This window comes from Sphaeramia orbicularis, chromosome 13 (genome assembly GCF_902148855.1).
Source record: "Sphaeramia orbicularis chromosome 13, fSphaOr1.1, whole genome shotgun sequence".
NCBI lineage: Eukaryota > Metazoa > Chordata > Actinopteri > Kurtiformes > Apogonidae > Sphaeramia > Sphaeramia orbicularis.
The window spans coordinates 21,164,015-21,185,934 of record NC_043969.1 but is presented as its reverse complement, the minus strand read 5'-3'; the positions used below and the strand labels follow the sequence as shown (position 1 = coordinate 21,185,934).

Genomic DNA, 21,920 nt, shown 5'->3' with positions numbered 1-21,920 from the left:
TTAAATAAAATAAAGACAATTCGTGTAAAACTACATGAATCTACACTCAAGCAGACATTGCTAATAACTACTAACTACAACTTGTTCACACTAGTCAACCCTGCAGAGGTGAGTTGAAATAAATTATTTGGGAAATTAAACATCTATAAGTATCAATATCACATGCTTAAACTCCACCTACTAGAGTTTAAAAGAAGTATAAAAAGGCTTCACTCTAATTTAATGCGCTTTGCTTTTCAGTTAAAGGGCAGAATCAAAGTTGATTAGAGTTCTCTAATTTAAGAGCGTCTATGCAAACCCGGAAGTATTTGAAGGGAAATATCTTGCTCCGGCTGGTTGTTGTTCCGACTCTCTCCTCCTCTCTCTTCTATACTCTGTTGGGCATCGCTGCGCGTCAAAACATTGCGTTTCAGCAGGACTTGCCAGGGCCGGAGAGAAGAGGAAAATTGCCTGGGAAGGAATGCGAAAGGAGGTTTAGTATTGGCACTGCCACGAGGAAAACGAGGAGGTGCGACATTTTCTAGGCTACGTGGAGATCCGCTTTTTCTTTTCATCAAAGGTAACACGATTTCCTCTGCGTTATTTTTTTTGTACTGTGGTGCATTATTACGCACTGTTTTCATATCGCTCATGAACATTTTTCCAGAAAGCAATGTTGACATGTATAGCTTTGGACAGTAGTTTTTAATCATGCCAACTTTTATGCTGCAGCTGCATGCTCTGAGCTGTGTTTCATTTTAGAAATAAGTTTTTTGGTCTTAAATGTGGTGTCACCCTTCTTTTGGTGGTGATCACGTATTTTTGTGTGTGCACGTCCGTTTTCCTCGTGGATGGGATTTCGGAGGCTACTTTGCAACAGAGCAACAGTATCGGGTTATTATTAGGACACATGGTGTTTGTGGTGGCAGCTCTGCATGTATGCGCCATCATCATCCCTGTGCGCACGCCTGGCGTTGGTGCACGTCGGTGATGATCATTGCGGGTTATAATATTGTAGACTCATGAGATTATTGTCTGTGATCAGCTGATAGTCTTCGATCTGCAGGAGTCATTGCAGATATTAACGCATTTCTAAGTGTGTGTGTGTGTGTGTGTGCGTGTGTGTGTGTGCGTGTGTGTGTGTGCTTTAAGCTCTGCTGAGCCGAGGCATCCCCGCCATCTGTGCTCCGTGTGGTGGCAGAACTTATGCCCCAGATAAGTGCGCCACTGCTTGTGACCTGTTTCATACTAATAATCACGCATAGACACAGATCCATTAGTTTTAAAACGCATTTATTTATTTGTTTTCGTCCTGATGTGCTGCTCAGCCTGAGGAGGTGGCACTACTGTCACTATCCTGAGCAAGACAAATGACAAAAGTGGTTGGAAATAAATGAAAATATTGCAGGTTATACATGAGTGCGTTTGGGCAGTTTATGAGCAGTAACACTTACCAAGTTGCAATCTTTCCACTGTTTTGCGATCTAGTTTCATTGCAGAGCGTGCTTGCAGATAGGTATTGATCACAGGAGGGTCAATACACAGGGATGGAAGATGAGGGTCAGAGAGTTGCAGGCCTTGAAAAGTGATCCCATACAGACAGGACTTGTAGGCAAAACATAAACAAGAGCTGTGTGTAGTGTGTTTGAGTTTCACACACTTTGTAGATTACAGCTTTTTATGACACAGATCACTCTATCACTCAATGAAAATGACTTGGGGTTATGTTATACTGTGCAAGAACATTAAAAGTTTTTTATTCTTGAAGGAAACGTAAAAGTCAAAAGCACATGACACTCAATAAAACCATCCCTCCTGTGTGTTTAGAATGTTGTAAAATCAGACAGATAGAGGAATAAGGAGGGATAAAGATAAAAGACACACATAACCTGGTAAACAAGAGTGTTGCTTCATCAGTGAGATTTGATATGGGGGGAGGCAAGGAGGAGTTTTTTCCTTCCCTTCTCAGTGATGTCATGCTGCTGTACGATGTTGGCCTTGGTGTTCACGCTGAACGGAGAGCAGAGATGAAAGTACATGAAGTACAGCAGTAGTGTCAGTGCAGATTGTGAGCAATGCAGGACACACAGTCCGCCTGAAGAGGACACACAGCGTCTTCGTCTTCTCCCTGTCCCTTTCTGCGTCTCATCTTTCCTCCCCATATCTCCTCTTCCCCTGTGTCTTTCTCCCACTCTCTGTCATTGTTAGAAACATCATCAGCAGCGGCAGCATCAGTAGGTTACATAACAAAGGTTTTTTTGTTGGGACACAAGGGCCCTTTTGGCTGGTGAGACTCGTGGCACGTAGTCTTTTGTGATGACACCCAGAAATGACCAGAATGGACAGCTCGGTGGCCTCAAACAACCCGCAGCAGGACTGATGAATAGAAAGAGTGACAGCAGGACAAACAGAGGAGCAGATAGAGATGAAGACATAGGCAGGAAAACTCAAAGATAAACTGATCAAAGACGGGGTTATGTTTGTTAACATCTGTGCAGACAGTCGACATCCTGACGTGTCAGTTTTGATAACTTTTTTTTTTTTTTTTGCTATAGGAAGGATCCTGTCTGGGTATCTGTAATCAGACTTTGCAGACATCTGATCATTTATTCAATTTGGTATTCTTTCAAAGAGGGTTTTTTATTGCAAAGCAGCCCAGATTGACTCTTTGCGTCAGCGTTTTTCAGCGCGTCAGCATCTTGTTGCCTCAAACAATGTTGCCTTGCTCAATGATTTTCAAGCACGTCCACCCACTAAGATGAATGTTGCTCCTCTGTTGGAGAATAATTGAAAATGCTATTAAACATCAAACTTAGTCACAGTGCAGCCTGTGACACATCCAAATACAATGTTTTCCATTATTTATTATACTGCTGAAGACTGTACCTACTCTTTAGAAAATACTGTTCTTCATTGTAGATTTTATATCCATATGTTCTCTATTGTTGCACAGGTATGTTTTCTTCTCCAAAAGGTCTAAAAAGAACCCAACATAAGGATCATAATAGCAGCTTCCCATTGTATTATGTCACAGAATGTAGAGATAAGATATATTAAATAAAATCACAACTTAAACCTAAGGGGAATTATTCAGATTGCTCTGTTGTCTAAAAGTCTAACAACAATTATATTTATTTTACAGTGATGTTAAACAGAGCAATATAGTAAAATTGCACTTCTTTTCCTTTGTATTTTTATTTATTGTTTTCTGTATTTGTGTCCTTGGGTTTCATGAAAGGCACTTACAAATAACATTTATGATTATGATTATTATAATTATTATTAATAAAGCAAGTGTTAAGAAACATGAAGCATGTTTAAAAAACAAAATGACTAGGATGACCAATAGATGATAGATAGCACATCAATGAGACATACAGTATTAGTTTTCATCCCAAGCCACTGACACACACTGACACCATGTTTTTTGAGCTGTGACCGACTGAAGATAATACGCATAGAGAACTCAGCATGGATTATTTATGACTGAGGGAAAGACGTGCAATACTATAATCCAGCATTCCGTCTGTTTGTTAAGGGCACATTAGTATTATGATGCACTGCATCAACATGTCAGCGTGCTGACAGTCAACTGTAACTGCGTCCATCAGGGCTTTTTGTGCAGCTCGTATGTGAGTAAACACTTCATCTGTCTTGTTTGGCTTCAGCTGTAATGGACAGGTTGTTTGCTTTACATCATATATACATTGAAGGTGCTCAGCTGGTACTTCAGATATTTGGATTTAATGTAGTTCAATTAAAATTTGGAGCTTAAGTGGGAAGTATTAATTCCTAGATTATCTTCAACTCCTAATTACTCAGATGTAATCAGGCAGATCTTTGCACAGTTTATTTTATACACACAGACTAATTTAACTGAAATGACAGGGAAAAGCCAGAGTAAACAAACAATAACTTCTTGCTTATTCTCAGCCTTCAGTCCTGAAATGACCGTGAGGATAAATGAAGCTTTGGGTTAAACATCAGTCTGTGTGTATGTCAGGGGGTCAACACTGACAACTGTACTGAGCGTGTCTTTGTGCCCCAATCCCACGCCGCTGGCTGCGATTCAGAGGAGGGAAAACAAGGGCACGTCTCACTGGCTTATTTATTTATATCCTCCAGTCCTTCCCATCACTACTGGAACCTTTATCAGCCTGCGTCCGACACTGAAACCAATCATATCGCAGGGCAGTAAAGTGAAGAGGCCGCTCTTTCTTTCCTTTTGTTTGTCATGAACTCACTGAGGCCTCCTGCTCCCATTCAGAATTTTATTAGTTTTTCCAGATGGTTCACTAAAGACACACAGGAAAGAGAGGAGACTGACTGTGTCAGCATATGGTGAAGACGGACGAAGAGTTAAAACAGGCAGATAGACAGTAAAAGTGATACTGTACCGACATACTGTTCTTTATAATGTAATAATAATAATAATAATAATAATAATAATAATAATAATAATAAAATAACTGGATATGGCTCTATATTCATTTATGTTTCTTTAGTCAGCACCTACTTCTCATGCTTCACTTTATTTTAGATTATTTGATAGTTGTTTTTTAATACTGTATTTACACAGTGAATAATTATAGGAAAGAAAACTATCTGAATCATGTTTTGTCTAGAAAACAACAGATATAATTCATGAGTCATCCATACCAATGGCTAGAATATAATATGATATAATAATGATAATAATGTAATTTTCTCTGTATTGCTTATCCCTGAACTCCATCACCTTTTGCTCTTATATGAAAAGAAGCACTAGGGAATAACATTATTATTCACATTTTGTTACTGACAATGTGTTTCAGCAGAGCAACAGAACTGAAATAACAATATAACCCTAAAGATTGTGACTATACTAGAAGGTGAAGAGCTCTGGCCTCTAACTCTTCGTGTTTCTATTGTACAGTTAGTCTAAATATACAGAACCTTTGGGATGGGTTCCCAGGCCAGGCTCTAATCTACTCTGTCACCACGACACACCAGCAGAAGTATTTTAAGGGCTCTGTCTATTTGAATATCATGAAGAGAGCATAGCCCGATCCTCACTGTTGTGCTAGCCTAAGCAGATTATCTCTGCAGCCTTGTAGACTTTAACACAGAATGTGAGTTAGTATTGCCACCTCTGTGTCCTGAAAAGGCCTGCATGGGTTGAACACAGGCAAATGGAAACAGCTGCTCATAGATATGCACCTGCAGCTATAGCATGAGTAGCCCAGAGCAGCTGCTTTAGTAGCCCCAAACTGGTCCATTAGCCAGCTGGGACTCACTGTGTGTCATCTGTGTGGTGGACGCCTGCACCATGCTGCCTCTTGTTTTCAAAAGTAGGCTTTCTTCTGCTTTAAAGTAAAATGGGAATATAGTGACTCAGGCTGGGACTCCGGCTCATTAATCATGCATAACGGCGCATCACATTATAGCTGTTTTGGGGTTTGAAAGATTTCACAGACTCAAGCAGGTTGGAAAATTCTCTCAGCCCTTGGAGAAGGATTTAATCCCATCAGCAGAACACCTGCGACTCAGTTTGCAGTATCAGTGACAGGAAGCAGCTGTTACACAACCCTGTAACCATTAGCGTTCATCTCCTCCCTCCTCAGGTGTGTGCCTCCCGACCCACCGCCCACCACGGCCCTCACCTGTGTGTTGCGGTGCTTCCCCTGTGAGCCGACCTGGGCTGGCAGTCCCTTCTTGCACCGCCCGCCAACACCGCCCATGGTCAGAATGACGCGCTCCAAGACTTTTCAGGCCTACCTGCCGAGCTGTCACCGAACCTACAGCTGCATCCACTGCCGAGCTCACCTGGCCAACCATGACGAGCTCATTTCCAAGGTAACCAGCGCCTCTCTGCTTTTAATGATATGACTTATCTCCACAGGAGTAGTTATTCCTGGAACCACCTTTAGGTTTAGACAGCTAGTTAGTGCAAAGTGACAGCTGTTTTCACATGTTATTCCTGGGAAATTAGTGTTATTTTTTAAATGCAAAATAGTTTTGAGAAGCATGATTTTCCATTAGAAAAATAATCTCATGTTAGGAAAAAAAATCTACCTCTGAATATTACTGACCTATATTGAAATATAATTAGGTTATTACTGGTTTATTAACATGTTTTTCAATAATATGCTAAGACAGTAGCTTGCATAAAATCCTGACAGAGGAGCGTGTTGGTTTTCCTTCTTTTAAGAGTAAGACAGTTTGCACAATTTGTCAGTTTAAGCATACTAAGTTTATCATACTGTTTTGCATGTAGTAAATGATTAACTGTTGGCCAATTTGTCCCATACATCATATCTATTCAATATCTGGCTCTGTTTTTCTTTGTTGTAGGCAGTTTAATTATATGTAGGTTTTTGTCATTTCATTACAAAGTAGGATTAATAAGTGCTGAATGGAGTTAAACCACTGACTTGATAAAAAGAGAAGGAGAAAAGATGGCTTAAAAATAAACATCAGACTGAACACCTGTATGCATGTGTCATCTTCCACATTGTTGCCTGTGGATGGATTATGTTATAAGCTGGTTAGTGAATGGGATTATGAATGCACTATCACTTTTTCCATGTATGATTATGTATGACAACACAGCTCACCCGAGCATTAAGACCTTCTGCCCGTTGCACCACAGACGCACCAAAGAAATCTGCTTATTGTGCCTCTTCAGTACCTAATAACTGTGTTTTAAATGTATTTGAGATCATTCAGCATTATTATCAGTAATATGTTGACTCCTGGTACTGGAACACAAACTATACACACACATATTATCACTATAATATGTAACATTTCTGCATTGAAATAAGTAATGACTAGACCTGTGTTATATAATTTGTTGACTTTTATTGTAACAAGTGTTTCCAACAATGCTCAAAATTCACATAAATCAATAACTTTATTAAATGTAACATCTGTTTCATTTGATTGCCTCTCATTAAGGTTTAATATTACTCATGGTTATTTAATTAGAATAAAATGACATACTGTGAATAAAATAGAATAATTTAATAATCTTGCCTGTAAATATGATTTCTGTATTGGTCTTTTCATCCAAAATGGTGGCAAAAACAACAACTCCCATAATCCCACGCTACAATTATTATTGTTGTTTAGGTGGAAGAGATTTTACATGAAGTATTAAGGCAATATATTAGCTTGTTTGTATCATTTTATCAGTTTTTACACTTAGTACAATTGTTTGACGTTAATAACTGTTGTTTTATTTTGTTTCTCTGTCTGCAGTCGTTCCAGGGCAGCCAGGGCAGAGCTTACCTGTTCAACTCAGTGTGAGTATCTGCCTGTAAAAAAGACTATTTTATTTGTCCTGTTTTTGTTTTTCATCCACCTGCTCACTAATGGCTTTTCAGCTGCTACGATGTAATAAGAAACACACTCATGCATGCTGGGCTTGAACAGGAGACAAGTGATCTAATGTATTTGGGTAATTCACAATCGTGGTTGTTGTTCTTGCTGTTTTTGTAGTCGCAGTGTAGATGGTGCCGGCGAGTGCCTCAGAGCGTTGTCATCATTGGCTGAATTGAGTGTGAAAATTAGACTGTTTGATTCTGTGCTCTGTGGCCTGGTGCCCTATCAGTATGCAGTTTGAGTGGGTGTGAGGCAGTGACTCACTTGGAGCACATCATACAGTACATTTTAGTGAACAACTTAATCTACAGCCATTCCCAAAGAGCTTTTTTTTTTTTTAAACATTTTTGTCTATGTTTGTGTCTTTTCTTTCCCACATATGATTTTCCCACTCTCAGGGTGAATGTCGGGTGTGGCCCTGCAGAGGAGAGAGTTCTGCTCACAGGCCTGCATGCTGTAGCAGATATCTACTGTGAGAACTGCAAGACCACCCTGGGCTGGAAATATGTAAGTGTCCTGTCTGATGCTTGATCATCCAAGGTTAGAGGGGGATCAACTCTGGGGTTGTTCTTATAGCACTCACTAATTTTATTTGCACCCTAATTATATTTAGACTCCTCTTGTCAGAGTGAATGCAGCTGTGGGTTGAATAAATTAGTAGGCAGATGTCTCAGAGCAGATGAAGACAAGAAAGTATACGACTAGAAATAGGTTTTTATACTTTGTGAAATCAGTATTAGAAAGAAATGAATGCAATTTTGTATCACAAGTAGCAATTTCACTTGTCACTCTAACTTGAATGCAGTCTTTGGTTTGTCTATTGAACTGGTAATAGAGGTCAATTACATCTCAGCTGCAAAACAGATTTGATGGTAAAAACACTGAAATCATCAGGCTGAGAAATTATAATTGTAACCTGAATAAATCTTGGTTTATTTTTAAATTATGTAGTTGCAAACTTTAAAATCTGCTTGATTTTGAGAAAGGGTAAATGTAAACTCTATTCAATGTAAAAATGTTGCTCCAGAACTCCAATTCAACATGTGATCCAATATTAACTTAAAGAAGTGATATTTAGCTTTTTAAATGGAATTATGCATTTTAAAACATGTCCCTGTGGTCTACATAAACTGTAAATGCTTTGCTTGGGTCTGAATTCTTCATTAATTAAACTTCACAGGCCCATCTTCAACCCTATTTCTGAGTAATGACAGGAGAAAGAGCTAAACCATTCCAGTTGAACCGAGAAGAAGTACCAAAAAGAATGATGACCTGGGCAAATGAGAACCTACACAGACGACACGACAAAGGTTGTTTTGAGTGCTGGCCCTTTAAATGCACATGAGCCACTTCACACCCCACCCCCTCCAGGTTGTTGACCCTGCTGCTCTGTCCCGTTTCTCTGCACTCGGAGAAATGTTCGTCGAAGTCTTGACCTTATATGTGCAAATGTTGTGATGTAACAAATTAAACAGGAATTAAAACGAGTTGTAGAAATACACTCAATTTTTGCCAAAATGAATATAAAGATAGCTTTGCAGCACCTGGAGGGTTCAAATTCAAACTTTATGAACTATTAGGGTCCCCAAATACAAAAATAAATGTACCAAAGACTAATAAAAGTGGGTTTAGCAAAATATGACCCCTTTAAAGTTTAAAACTGTTAAAATAGCTTCCCTCTTGCATAATAATCAACTTCTTCAAAGACTCAGTCCAACTGAATTTCTCTCAAGATACTGGTTCATTAAGGAGACTAATATGTCTGACACTATTAACAAAACAATGCTCAGTTATTTTGCTATATTGGGCCGCTGACAAGTTTTTTTTTTCTCTAAAAGGGATAATTTATAACATCTTAGCAGAGAAATCATAAACAGGATTCATAAGTTTTCATCTTTCTGGCAAGGTAGTTTTTTGTTAAGGAATACAGACCAGCCTATAGTTAACATTTTTACATCTTTCGTATTCACCAGGTCTTGACAGCACACAACATAAGCAACATATAACATAACGTTGCTGTCGGGCGGAAACCTCTTATCTTATGTCCAAAACAGTTATTTTTCAGGAAAAATAACTGTTAAATAAATTGTTAGCAAGATAACTCAAAAAGTTATGGATGGATTTTCATGAAATTTTCAGGAAATGTTGATACTGGCACAAGGAAGAAATGATTAATTTTTGGTGGTGATCTGGGGTGGGGGGGCCCACGGGGGGCCCCACTGATCGGCCCTGGCGGGGGTCTGCGCTCTCCGAGTGCTTTTCTAGAAAAGACAGCACAGACCTCTGCCAGGGCCGATCAGTGGGGCCCTCCGTGGGCCCCACCACCAAAATGTAATCATTTCTTCCTTGTGCCAGTATCAACATTTCCTGAAAATTTCATGAAAATTCGTCCATAACTGTTTGAGTTATCTTGTTAACAAACAAACAAACACGCACACAAAGCAAAACAATCACAATACCTCCTGGTGGAGGTAATGAATGGAGTTAAGAGATGTAGTCACATGCCATTTTCAACACTTTCCATCAGTTAAGTACTTCTAAAACCATCACGCCAATGTGAAGACTGACCAATAGAATCGTTTTATGAAAAAAAAAAAAGACCAAAAATCGACATACGAGGTTTCCACCTGAAAGTAACGTACAGTATAACATGTATGAGCGATCGTGTGCTGAGTTAAACTCTGTCTCGAGCTCAAAGCAGGTCATTTATTGACATTTATGATCACAATTTCTAAGCTAATGGTGGTTGCACCCTGTTGCAGAGGAACGAGTAAAAGGTCAATCGAGTCTGAGTCCTTTACAGAGAAATCAGGACTAGGTTTTTAAGAAAATTATAATTCATTCACACATTGGAAAATAAATAAGCAAATAATAGATGTTAGCTTTCTTCGTATAGGTTACATATTGAAGCACTGATTTTGGTAAACTGTATGAAAATCCCTATACATCTATAGACTTAATCTACTAAAATAGGATAATTTTTTATTTGTTTAACAGAGCTCTGCTGAATTTACTCACTTTAAATCCACCTTTGCTCTAGTTCGGATAATAACAGAGTAAATTACCCTTCACCGGTGCAACCTAGTTGGTGTATAGCTTTGTTTTATAGTGTTTTATAGCTGAAATTTTTTTTCCACAATCAGCGTTTCTGTCAGAGTACACACGTGCTGTATGTATTTAGCACAGGTGGTATTTTAGGTTCTATGTCAGGGTGAAGTGAACAGGATCCACACATGTTAGCTGTCTTCATATATCATCTGAGCATGTGCAGCTGTTACTGGGGAACCCTGTCAGCATGGAGGTTAGTGTTATACGGCACATGGCTGTAGCTTAAAGGAATTGTGACACAAATATACGTAAACACAATATCACTGTTGTTTGACGTAAGTGAAGGCGCCATTGATCAGGAGTCTCTAAGCGTAACATTCGCAGCTGCAGGTCAGCCCGTAAATCTGATTCTTTAACCTTTCAGCCTAAAAATAACAATTTCCCTTATGAAGCCTGGTAAACACCTGGTAAACTAGTTTCATGAGTCGCTACTTTTCTGAGCTGCCTCTATTCCTGTCAGTACCCCACAAGGCAGGAAACAGAGGTCACATGTACACACAGACACAGGATAGGGCTTAACGGAGGGCTGCCATTAATATCAGTAACAGTTGCTTGATTTTCTGCAGTCGTCAAAGTCCTGTGGAGAGGCTTGACCCACTGCACTCCTACACCGAGAAACCTGATAATGTGCCTCTGTAGCCGAGAACCAAAATATGGTGCAGACGTTCCACAGTGAAAGAGCATTTGTACTGGCCCACTGTGTGACAGTCTGTTTTAAGGAGGGGCTTCTAATGAGTGAGTGGCTTTTTAACAGGAACACATGGCTGTTAATGGACTGGAACAGTGAGCAGAAGGTTTCAATAGGTGTTATTTTTTTATGCCACTGACTAGCAACTCTGCAGTTCAGTACATTATCAAAAATTTACCAAAACACAAACCCAATTAGGTGTAAATACAGTGCTTTACACATTTATTATACCAGCTTTCCCTATTTGTTTCAGAGACCATCTAGCATTATGAAGTGCTTTAATGTGGACTCTTTCGTTTTCAGCGAGCTCTCAACATTTTGTCGTTTTGAATAGGAATGAGGATTTTCAACCTTTTTATTCCCAAATTTGAGCCACTAAGTAGGTTTCTCTGAAAAGTCAGAACTTAATGAAGCATAACATTAAACCACTACATCTAAATTTTCTGCTCAGGATTATAAGCAAATAACTGTGTTTGAACATTTGAACACATCTTTATGTGCTTTACTATTTTTTCTTTTTTTTTGTAGAACAGCAAATTTGAAAATTCATGAATAAGAATATTAGTTATATTCTAGTATTAAAAATGTCCTTTCAGCCATAGGTATGTTAAGTTTGGGACTAGTGACGTATTTTTAAGAGTGGATCGTGCTTGGGTGATTATCTTATTCAGTATTTAATATTTACACTCATCATCAGTGTTTTTATCCATTGAAAGTATTTAGTTATGGTTTATTTGTCTGGGACAATGTACAAATACATTAATCTCAAAGAGAAGAGATGCTTTGCACCAGAGTTGGCTACTTTCCATCTGCTGTCCCCAGGCAGGTGCACACACAATATAGAACATTTACATTACATGCAATACAAAACTAATCTTAGCTCAAAATTACAATGTTAAAAACTTATATATTTATTTCAATTTCATAAATTTCATATTGTTTCTTAAAAAAGCAATTTCATTATATTTCATTCCTAAAAACGCAGGTTTTAAAATCATGCTTAAAAAGTCAATTTTTCTTAATTCATCAATCATTAAACGTACATGTTTACCAGTGAGTATATAACACTACTCTATTTTAAAAACATGTCAGTGTATCTCATGTTGGCACAATTGGGAATTGAGGATATGTTTTTTTTGTTTTGTTTTGTTTTTTATTTTGTGAATAACTACTCAGATCAACAGACAACTTCAGACTGTATAAGTGCTACTGTGACATTACCCATTTCTTTCTGAACTGTTGTTTTGAAGCCAATTTTGTGGTTGCAATGTTGGCTTTTGAAGCTAGATATTACCATATTTGGATGAAAGGGGCGGAGCCACAGGAGCCTGAGTTTGTCAGAGGGATCTGTAAAGGTTTCACGAGTCAGCTAACGTTACACAAAAGTTAACTGACTCCATAAAACAGTAATGACAACAAGTTATTTGACAGCGTTGTTAGTGTAATTTAGTAGCCTCTTAAACCAGACTGTTAGGTCCGTGTTGCCATGGTAATGCTACAAGATACTTGTAGCAATATGCACATGCTATACATCCATGTAACCAGGGGAATGTTAGTTAAGTTTTGTATAGGTAATTTCACATTACGTTAGAAATGTTTTGATCACATTCAGTTTGATGTTGGGCAGTCCAGGTTTATTCATATATTTATTTAGATATTTATCAATTAGACTTTGTTATTTGTAACTTTGAATTCTCATTTTCACTTTTTTCTTTTTCAAACATCATTCTATCTGCCTGTAAAAATTTATGGACCTCTTCAAAGAACGTTCATTTATTTATTTACCGGTTCTTATTACTGAATTCATTGTGAAAAATATTATTAAAATGCACTTCATCTAATTGACAAGCAGCTTTAAGGCATTTAAACAAACCTTTTATAACACCGAGATTTGAATAATTACTGTAAATTTTTGGTTGTTTGATCCCTGATAATCTGCATCTGCCCTGAGGAAAAAAAAGAACACATATCGGTCGACCTGTAATTCTTTTAGATCCCAATTATATTTTCCAGGGGGAATTTTGGATTGCACACCTAAAGTACAGATGCATGTTGGAGCTTGTAAAATTAGAGCAGACTTCACCTCTCTGCCGGCTGGATTGGGGGATTAAACCTGCGGGCTTTTGATTTTGGCAGCATCTCTGTAGTTAGAGAGGCCTTCCTGCCAACATGAAGAGTCCAATCTGACTTTTGGGTCTGCCGACTCCTCTGCAGCATTTAATGACTGACGGTTATATAACCAGCTTCCAAAACAGCCAAGAGCAGAGACAGGACAGGACTGAGTCAAGGATTTTCAGTAGCAGCTGAAAACACCGTCCCTCGCAGGGTGTTTTTATGCTGTCTGTGTCTCTCATGCTTTTTGTATCTTAAACCTCATGACTCCACTTGTGAATTAAAAACACTCTCCCTCTCTTTGTCTCCTTGTCTCCTTCTCCTTGTCTCCTTCTCCTGTCCTCTGCCACGCCCTCCAGGAACATGCCTTTGAAAGCAGTCAGAAATATAAAGAGGGCAAGTTCATCATCGAGTTGGCCCACATGATCAAGGACAATGGCTGGGACTGAGGCCGGGACACGACAGCGGGCGGGCTGATTGGAGGGACGCAGGGACAAACGGACGGATGGGAGGGAGGGAGGGGGAGGGGGGTTGTGTGTGGTGGGTTAGTGTGTGACTTTGGTTTGGCTGATTTACCATTAACCTCTGTAACTCTCTGCCCATCCCTCCCTACTGCACCTCTTGATGTACACACACAGACACACATAAACAAACACACATCAAGGTTCCAGACATCCCAGCTTGACAGAGAGACAGACTAGGCAGGCTTGTAAAAGCAGCTGGTTGGACTAGGTCTGGACTGGCCAGCGATACTAGAGAAGCAGCGTCACTTCTTTTCACTGAAATATGATTTGATGACTCTGTTGAAATGTGCTGGGAGACATCATCAGTGAAGTGAGGTATTTTTCCTTCTAATGTTCTAACCAGTTGTTAAAGTGTCATTCGGTGGAAATTTAACCAGAGGGAGTCCAGTTGGCGCAGCCTAGCGGGTTTCAATGGCCTTGGTTGAAGAGCTGACGGGCATTCACTCTGTTCCCACTGTGAATGAGATGACCTAAGATGATTATAGCAAATCCAGCTGATCGGGGCCATGCCAGCTGGGCCAGTGATGAGGCCTGGCGCTGAGGCTTGGCACGGAGGCCCGAGCACATGGGCGTTGTGGGTTGTGGCTGGGAGGTGGGTGCAGGGATCGCCGCCCACCGAGCAGGCTGCTCACTCAACACGGTGGGGAGGGAGCAGCAGGCAGGCAGGGGTGAGGGAAGATCCTGATCCAGTTAAGCACTGGCTTTGATAGCTTTCTGGCTAGGATCCACTCCATGTCTTGCCAGCGATGCAGCTCAGGACGGGCAGGGTGAGCACAGAGTGAAAGAGATACAGTCAGACAGCCCCCAGCTTGTCCTAAAACCTCGCAGGAATTTGCCCTGCACAGCAACAGCAATCCAGGTCCCCAGGGTTTTATTCATCCTTCGATACATCGAGTTGTGTAAAGTGATCTGCTGATCTTCCCCGTGTATGCCTGGTGTCTGGACGCATCAGTGCGTCCACCTTTGTTACTTGGAAGTTAGAATTACAAAACATAAGTGTGTCTCAGGTGAACAACTTTGGCTGGGATTTTCCAAAGGTTTGAAAGTGCTGTCAGCATCTTTCTGCTGTCATAGGTCAATGAGAAAATGGTCTGCAGCATCAGGGTGACAGTATCGAGGAAATACACAAACAACATACGATATAATTTGGAGAAACATATGACCAATTTGGGTAAAGATGAACTCACAAAAGGACATTCTAATTTGTACTGAAGTTAAGCGGTTTTCAGCCGATCGCAGAGGTCTGTTCTGTAGATGCATTTCACTCTTAGGCTCTCTTTCAGTCTGGGATGGCTGCTGTTTAACTGCTGTTAAACTGATCTTCACTAACTGGCTGCAACAAAACCACACTTTGGTTTGTTTTTTTCTTATTTTGTACCAACACTGCCCACCTACAAAAGCTTAGTAATGTTTTTCACTGACATTAATAGGTACCATTGGGAAACACAAGTACCCTAATGGTAAAAATTAGTGTTGTACCTCAACTTTCTTTTGCTAATGCTACTTAATGTGCTGGACATGTTCTCTGATGCTTAATTTTCAAACAGCTGCCTCCATCCTTCCAAACAACATTAATGCATGCACAGATTACAAGTGTATTGGACAGGGTTTTTTTTTTGCCACATTTTCATTACGTTTTTGTAAAGACAACAATTTGTGTGTCCTAGAGTTGCGAAGGCACTGTATGCTGTAATAATTCGTAGCTGCATCTAATCCATTTCATCTGGGTGCATTGGAGCAGCTTCACAGATAGGATGCTCCTGCGTTTGTTGCCCTATGTGTTGCACATTGTTTACTGTGTTTGTGAACATTGCTCTCTAGAAGTTGCCCTGTATTTGGTGAGTCCTCTTCCAAACTCTCCAGTTACAATTAAACAGACTAACTTCATTTCTCTAAAACTCTGCAGCTGACTGCTTATTCAAGGCTGTGACATAAAACCCAGCACAACCAAAGAACCCACCCATTAACAATAAATTGACCAAACAATTTTTTTGCTTGGGCAAAGTGTTGCAAAACAAGGGGGTGTGTATAGCTGAAAGCCAAGGTTGTGGATAGCCTTTCTCTGTGATATATATATAATGCATTATGATTTTGTAAACAAAAGATCTTAATATATAAATATATTCTATTTACTGTATTCACCATGAGGATTATCATCCATGTCAACGTCTGTGTTACAGACTGTAAATAGCGTTATGGTATTGTGTTTTATCTATGATCCATACGATGATGAATGAATATGATTTAGGTCATGTCATGCTTTCTCTCTGGTACCCCACATTGGCTGTACGATACTACTTTTTTACTGAAAATGTTTCAATTTTAATGTCTTTTGTAAAGGAGGATGCTGATGTTGACTATATATCATTGGATCTTCATCTAATAAAATGCACCTTGATATCGGTATGGAATACTGTGAAATTTTCTCTTCTTACATATTTATAATACTTCAACCTGAAAATAATCAGAAGTGGCAGAAGAAATGGTCAGATGAAATTCGGTATTGAAAACCTCGCTTATTTGTTAAGTTATTTCCTTTTCAGTGTGTTACTGTTACATAAGTTGGTATTACTACTGTGTTAATGTGTGTGTTCCATTTTACAGCTTCAGATGTTTAAGGTCAAGCTTGTTTGAACTATTTTATGTACTGTTGGGTAGATCAGTCTACAACAATGTGTCATGTTCTATAAGAGTTGTCTTTTCATGAGCTCAGAAAAACAGGCCTTTTTCCACTTGCGTCACTAAAACCTGTAAAGGAAAGTATCTTAATTTGTATTCTACATCTGTAGCTGTGTGTAGTTTGGAATTCTTTAGTCTAGACACAAGAACTCTCTTGTGATCTTTACTTATAGGCCTATACTCCACATTTCCCAGGCAAAGACTGTACCATGTATGGATTGTATACAAAAAAACCCCCACTGGATTAAAAAAAATAACCCAACTTTAACCCCACTGGTGGGTAGACAGATCGCACACTGGGCTAGTTTGACCTAAGCACTGGGTTTTGCTATTTAACCCAGTATGTCAGGTTTTTCTTTTAATTCTCCTGCTGGGTTACATATTTGTCATTCCCCTTCTATTATTATTATTAGTAGTAGTAGTAGTCGTAGTAGTAGTAGTAGTGTTATTATATTATCCAGTACGTACTATTCACATAATCATACAAAAACACACTATACCAAAAGAGACCATTGTAAGTGAGCATTCAACAACATTTTCTTATGTATTTTAGATGAGCTATTATGCATGAATACAAATGATTAGATTAGTTTGTTCGCACATTACAAACAACATGATGAGAAAAGAAAACGCAACAAAACAAAAGAAAAGAAAAACATTAGCACATTGTACAGGAGAGGTTAGAAGCCAAAAATTTCTTATGGAATAACCACAAATAAATCACAGAGACAAATGCTAGCACTAATATAGCATTAGAAAAAAAGGACAAAATAGGAGAGTTGACATGCAATGCAAGGAAAATATATGAGGCACAGATGTTAAATACATGTGCCACAAAACATCTGGAAAGGACCACTTCTGTCTCCACTACACTTGTGGGAATATTTACATAAAGTCAAAGGAAACAACTCCAGTTTTACATACTGTATATAACTGGAATGACAATAAAAAATAATAATCATTTCCCTTATAGAATTGAAAATAAAATTAAATGGAGAAAGTATAAATTTCTACTAGATGTAATCTGAAAACTAAATTAAAAACTGTCAATAAGAGGCAGTGGGATAATACAGTATAAGAATCTAAAATATAGTGAAGTAGAAAGATAAACATGGTTAAAACCAAAATCACTCAAGTACCTCAAATATGTTGTTAAGTATGCAGTTTTACTTGATTTGTGACACTGATGGTGAACCTTAGAGATGTTTTGATTTGATCTCAGTTACAGCTTCACACACAAATACCATTCTGCTTGACCTACCTATAATAACAGTAAATGTTGACAGAAATGAGTCCTTCATAGTAATTGTGAGATGGATGTTGGTGTGATTTGACAGAGCATCATCACAGAACGTGGGCACAAAGCCCACACTGTGACTGAACTGTGATATCTTGCAGTGACATTTCATTGTCCCCATGGTAACAGGTTTAACATCTGTTACTCTTGGGAGTCTGGGTAAAAAACATCAGCAGCAGCCTGGTTTCACAACACCTGTCATGCCTCTTTCATAAACTGAAGCATCACATCTCACCTTAATGAAGAAAATAATACGACGGTGTGTTTATTTGTGTGTGGAGGAGGTTATAAGTGGGTGGTGTAAACAGTCACACCTGTTAGTCACACACTGATCAAGCTGCTGCTCACGCATGTTTTCCCTCACCTCCATCCACCCCTTTCCCTATGCTCCTTGTCCTCCTCATCAGCCATTATTATCACCCCTCTCCTCTCCTTCTCTTCCCTCTTCTCCCCTCTTTCTCCCCCTGTAATGGGCCAATCCAATGAGCCTCCTGGGTGGATATCTCTCCCTGTCTGTCTCTGTCCGACTTGGCTAACCCACTCCAAATCTCACTGCAGCAGATGGTGCTGTGTTTGCATTGGGCCAGGTCTCCTAGCAACCCCGTCTCTCTCTCCCTCTCCTTCCTAAAGCAGAGTGGTGGAGGAGTCGGTGTCATGCACTGTCTGGGTCTGCCATGCCCACCCCTCCTCTGTCTCTTTCATTGACCTGACTGCCTCTCGTCAGATGTTTATGTCTATGTCTGCCTCTATCGCCAAATGCAAAATGTAAAACTGGGCCAATGGGACTGACTGTCTGGATTACTATACACGTGTGGTGATTAAATTCGATGTGTAAAATAGGGAAAGCAGGACACAACAAACCAACACTGTCGCGGCAGCAAAACGTGATTTGTAACCCTATGTGACCTAGATTTTACAGATGTTCACATATGTGGTGTTGACAGGGACAGATCCCATCTAGGTCACATAGGATTTAAGGACAATTTTTACACTGATCGCAGCAGCTACAACCTGAAAAGATATATGCTGATAGGGACTTCATTTATAATCTCATCAAAAAACATGATAAAGCTCATCAATTTCTAACATCTTGGGGGGCATGTCCAGTGATGTCACATGATGAGTCCTGCATATAGTGACATGTGACAGTGTCGAGTCAGTCTGCCAGGATACAACATGAAGTCTGCCCGGACACAGACTGCATATAGAAAGAAGGGAAAATAAGGACATGTATCCTGACATGGCATTTCTTTTGCTTTTTTCCCCTCCACTCTAGCCTGAGGACACAAGGGGGAGAAGTAGTAGTGAGAGGATTTAATGAAATAAAAGCACAAATGTCCCACAGTGAAAATACTGCATTCACAATATACACAAAGTACGGAGTAATTATCAGGATAATACACATAAAATACAAAAAGTAAAATGGTCCATCATTGTTTTACTCTTATATATGATGCTTTTGGATTCATATTTCTGCTTCATTAATGTCTATGCTGCATTTTACTGCTGTAGATGTTTAAGGGTGAACTCATTTAAACCTCTTTGTATATATTATATATAAAGTGTTGTGTCCCATCTGGTTCTAAAATGACAAAATGACATCAGGAATTGTTTGCAATTTGAGTGACTTTTACGTCATCAAAACAATACTGAAAAGTCAGAATGAAAAGGTGATACCAACCAAACTATCACTGAAAGTCTCTTTTTTGTCTTTTCCATCTCATTGAGTCTCATATTATTTTTTGTCTAGTTACATCCTTTATGTCATTTTAACCATATTATATATCTTAGGTGAGGTCAACATCAATTAACTCTCTTTTGATCTTGATTAGGAAAATTAATTCACATATATAATTTTGCTGATGAGCCAATAAAAACAGCTCTGCCACTCATTTTGGGCCCTAAGTTTGGGAGAGGCAGTTGTAAACTAGGAAACAACAAAGAATTTAACAGCACTATTAAAATGCATTTATTGTCATAGCATGGTCAAGTTAGACCTTTAAAACTTATTTGGGTAGTGTGTTGAAGAAACACTTCAAAGTACAGTTTTTAAAGGTATAATTTGCCAGTATAGGCACTTTAATACTTATAAAACAGTTAACTTTAGAGCTCTTGGTTGTTCACATATATATATATATATATATATATATATATATATATATATATATATATATATATATATACATGGATCAACCATATCATAATGATCACTGACAGGAAAAGTGCTAATATTATTAATTATTTCATTACAATCGGACCTTTCACTGGGACGGACAGTTAAGCAACATATTAATTGAACATTTAATTTTGTCCTTGAAACTGATGAGTTGGAAGCAACAAAATGATCAACATAAGGAACTGAGTGAGTTTGACCAGGTCCATATTGTAACAGCGATGACTGGGTCAGAGCATCTCCACAACTGCAGGTCTTTTTGGGTGTTCCTAGTCTGCAGTGGTTTGTACTGACCAAAAATGGACCAAGCAAGGACATCCCAATATCAGGGTCTGCTGCTAACATCTTGGTCCAGATACCACAGCACACCTTCAGAGGTCTGGTGGAGTCTAGGCCTCGGGTCAGAGCTGTTTTTTTTGGAAAAATAAGGATCAACACAATATTAAACAGATGAGCTTCTCTCACAGATGCTCAGTTGGTTGAGATCTGGTTGTTGTTCTTTAGATATTTTTGATGGGTACGAATGACTTTACACTGGGAATGAACATCAGGATCCGCAGATGATTAGACCCAGTGGTTTGACCATCACAATTCTTCCCGTATAAAAATGACACTTGCCCAGTTTGCTGTTTCTGACACATCAAATTTGAGGGTTAAATATTCACTTGTTGCTTAATATATCCACCCACTGACAGGTCCCACTGTAATGAGATAATCTAAATTAGTACCACTTTGACCGTCAGTAATTATGGAGTTATGGCTGTATCCCAAATCAAAGAGCAACTCTAACAAACACTTCTTTGAGTCCAGGAAGTGCTCCTTTTTCCAACATTGTTTTCGGCAGTTACATAATGTCGTTCAAATGATGTGAGATCATCCCATGTCTGTGGGATCATGGGAGCCATGTGTCTCTAAAAAGTCTACTTTACATGAGCCCAAAATAGCAGGTTTGTTTGGAGCTTTGTGATGATTCATTTTCCAGCAAATCTAAGAGGGTTTTAAAACAGTTTATTTAGGTTCAAAAGGGAGACTTTCCCTTCATCCTTCAGTTCATCACATACAACAACATTTTGAAATATGAAATGAGGCTCTCATTAGACAAGAAATAGATGAGAATTTAAATGTAGCAGTAGGAGTAAGAACTGCATTAGTGGTTGAAATTTAATGGAGTCACTGAGTAAAATAAAAAAAAATAAAAAATAAAAAAAAAATAAAGATAATGCCAAGTACCTCAAATCAGTGGCGCAGAAAAGGTCCCCTGGGGCCCCAAGCAAAAAAAAAAAAAAAAAAAAATTACATATATATATATATATATATATATATATATATATATATATAAACACAGGTGGGGGAGGGGCAATTTGGACTCAGGGGGCCCCTTCAGAGAATTTGAGACAGCTAGTTGTTACTGCAACTTCTCACTGCCGCTGTGTAGTGAACTTATTCTTTAGACTGTTTGTGTCAAGTCTGTTGGTCCTTTAGGGGCCCCTGCTGGCTTAGGGGCCCCAAGCAGCTGCCTGCCTTGCCTAATGGCAAGCAGCACCACTGCCTCAAATGTATAATTGAGTTTGATTTAGTCAGGGGATATTTAGCACAGGTAGTGAAACAAAACTGATGCCTACATTAACTTGTTCTCGTTCAGCTCAAACGGAACTTTTATCAAATTAAAGATAAATACTTCCATTTACTCGTATGACATATGAATGCTACACAATTGTACTTTTATCTCCAGTTGTCAGTCTTTAATGTTTGGAGCTTCTCATTTCCCTCTTGTACTTTTGTTTTGACCCTGGTGTAATAATCCCAAGCCCAAGAGCCAACTTAAAAGTGTCTTCCTCTTGTTTTTATTGTCGTGGCAGCATTTGGTCCTCACAAATCCAGACGTTCACAGGCACACTCACACAGAAGCCTCTAAAGTCTCTAATGGCTCACAGAGTAATCATCCATCATGCACAGACTAACAAACAGTCCCACTCAAACATACACACAAAGCCA

General features: G+C 39.0%; 1 protein-coding gene across 1 annotated transcript; it reads left to right on the top strand.

The window, feature by feature from the left end:
- The first annotated feature begins 360 nt into the window (after positions 1 to 360).
- On the top strand, positions 361 to 16,187 carry ypel2b (yippee-like 2b). Its single transcript, XM_030152674.1, has 5 exons — positions 361 to 559; positions 5,583 to 5,814; positions 7,222 to 7,265; positions 7,743 to 7,851; positions 13,612 to 16,187. The coding sequence occupies exons 2-5, from the start codon at positions 5,698 to 5,700 to the stop codon at positions 13,699 to 13,701; spliced, it is 360 nt and encodes a 119-aa protein (XP_030008534.1). The 5' UTR covers positions 361 to 559; positions 5,583 to 5,697; the 3' UTR covers positions 13,702 to 16,187.
- The last annotated feature ends 5,733 nt before the right edge of the window (positions 16,188 to 21,920 follow it).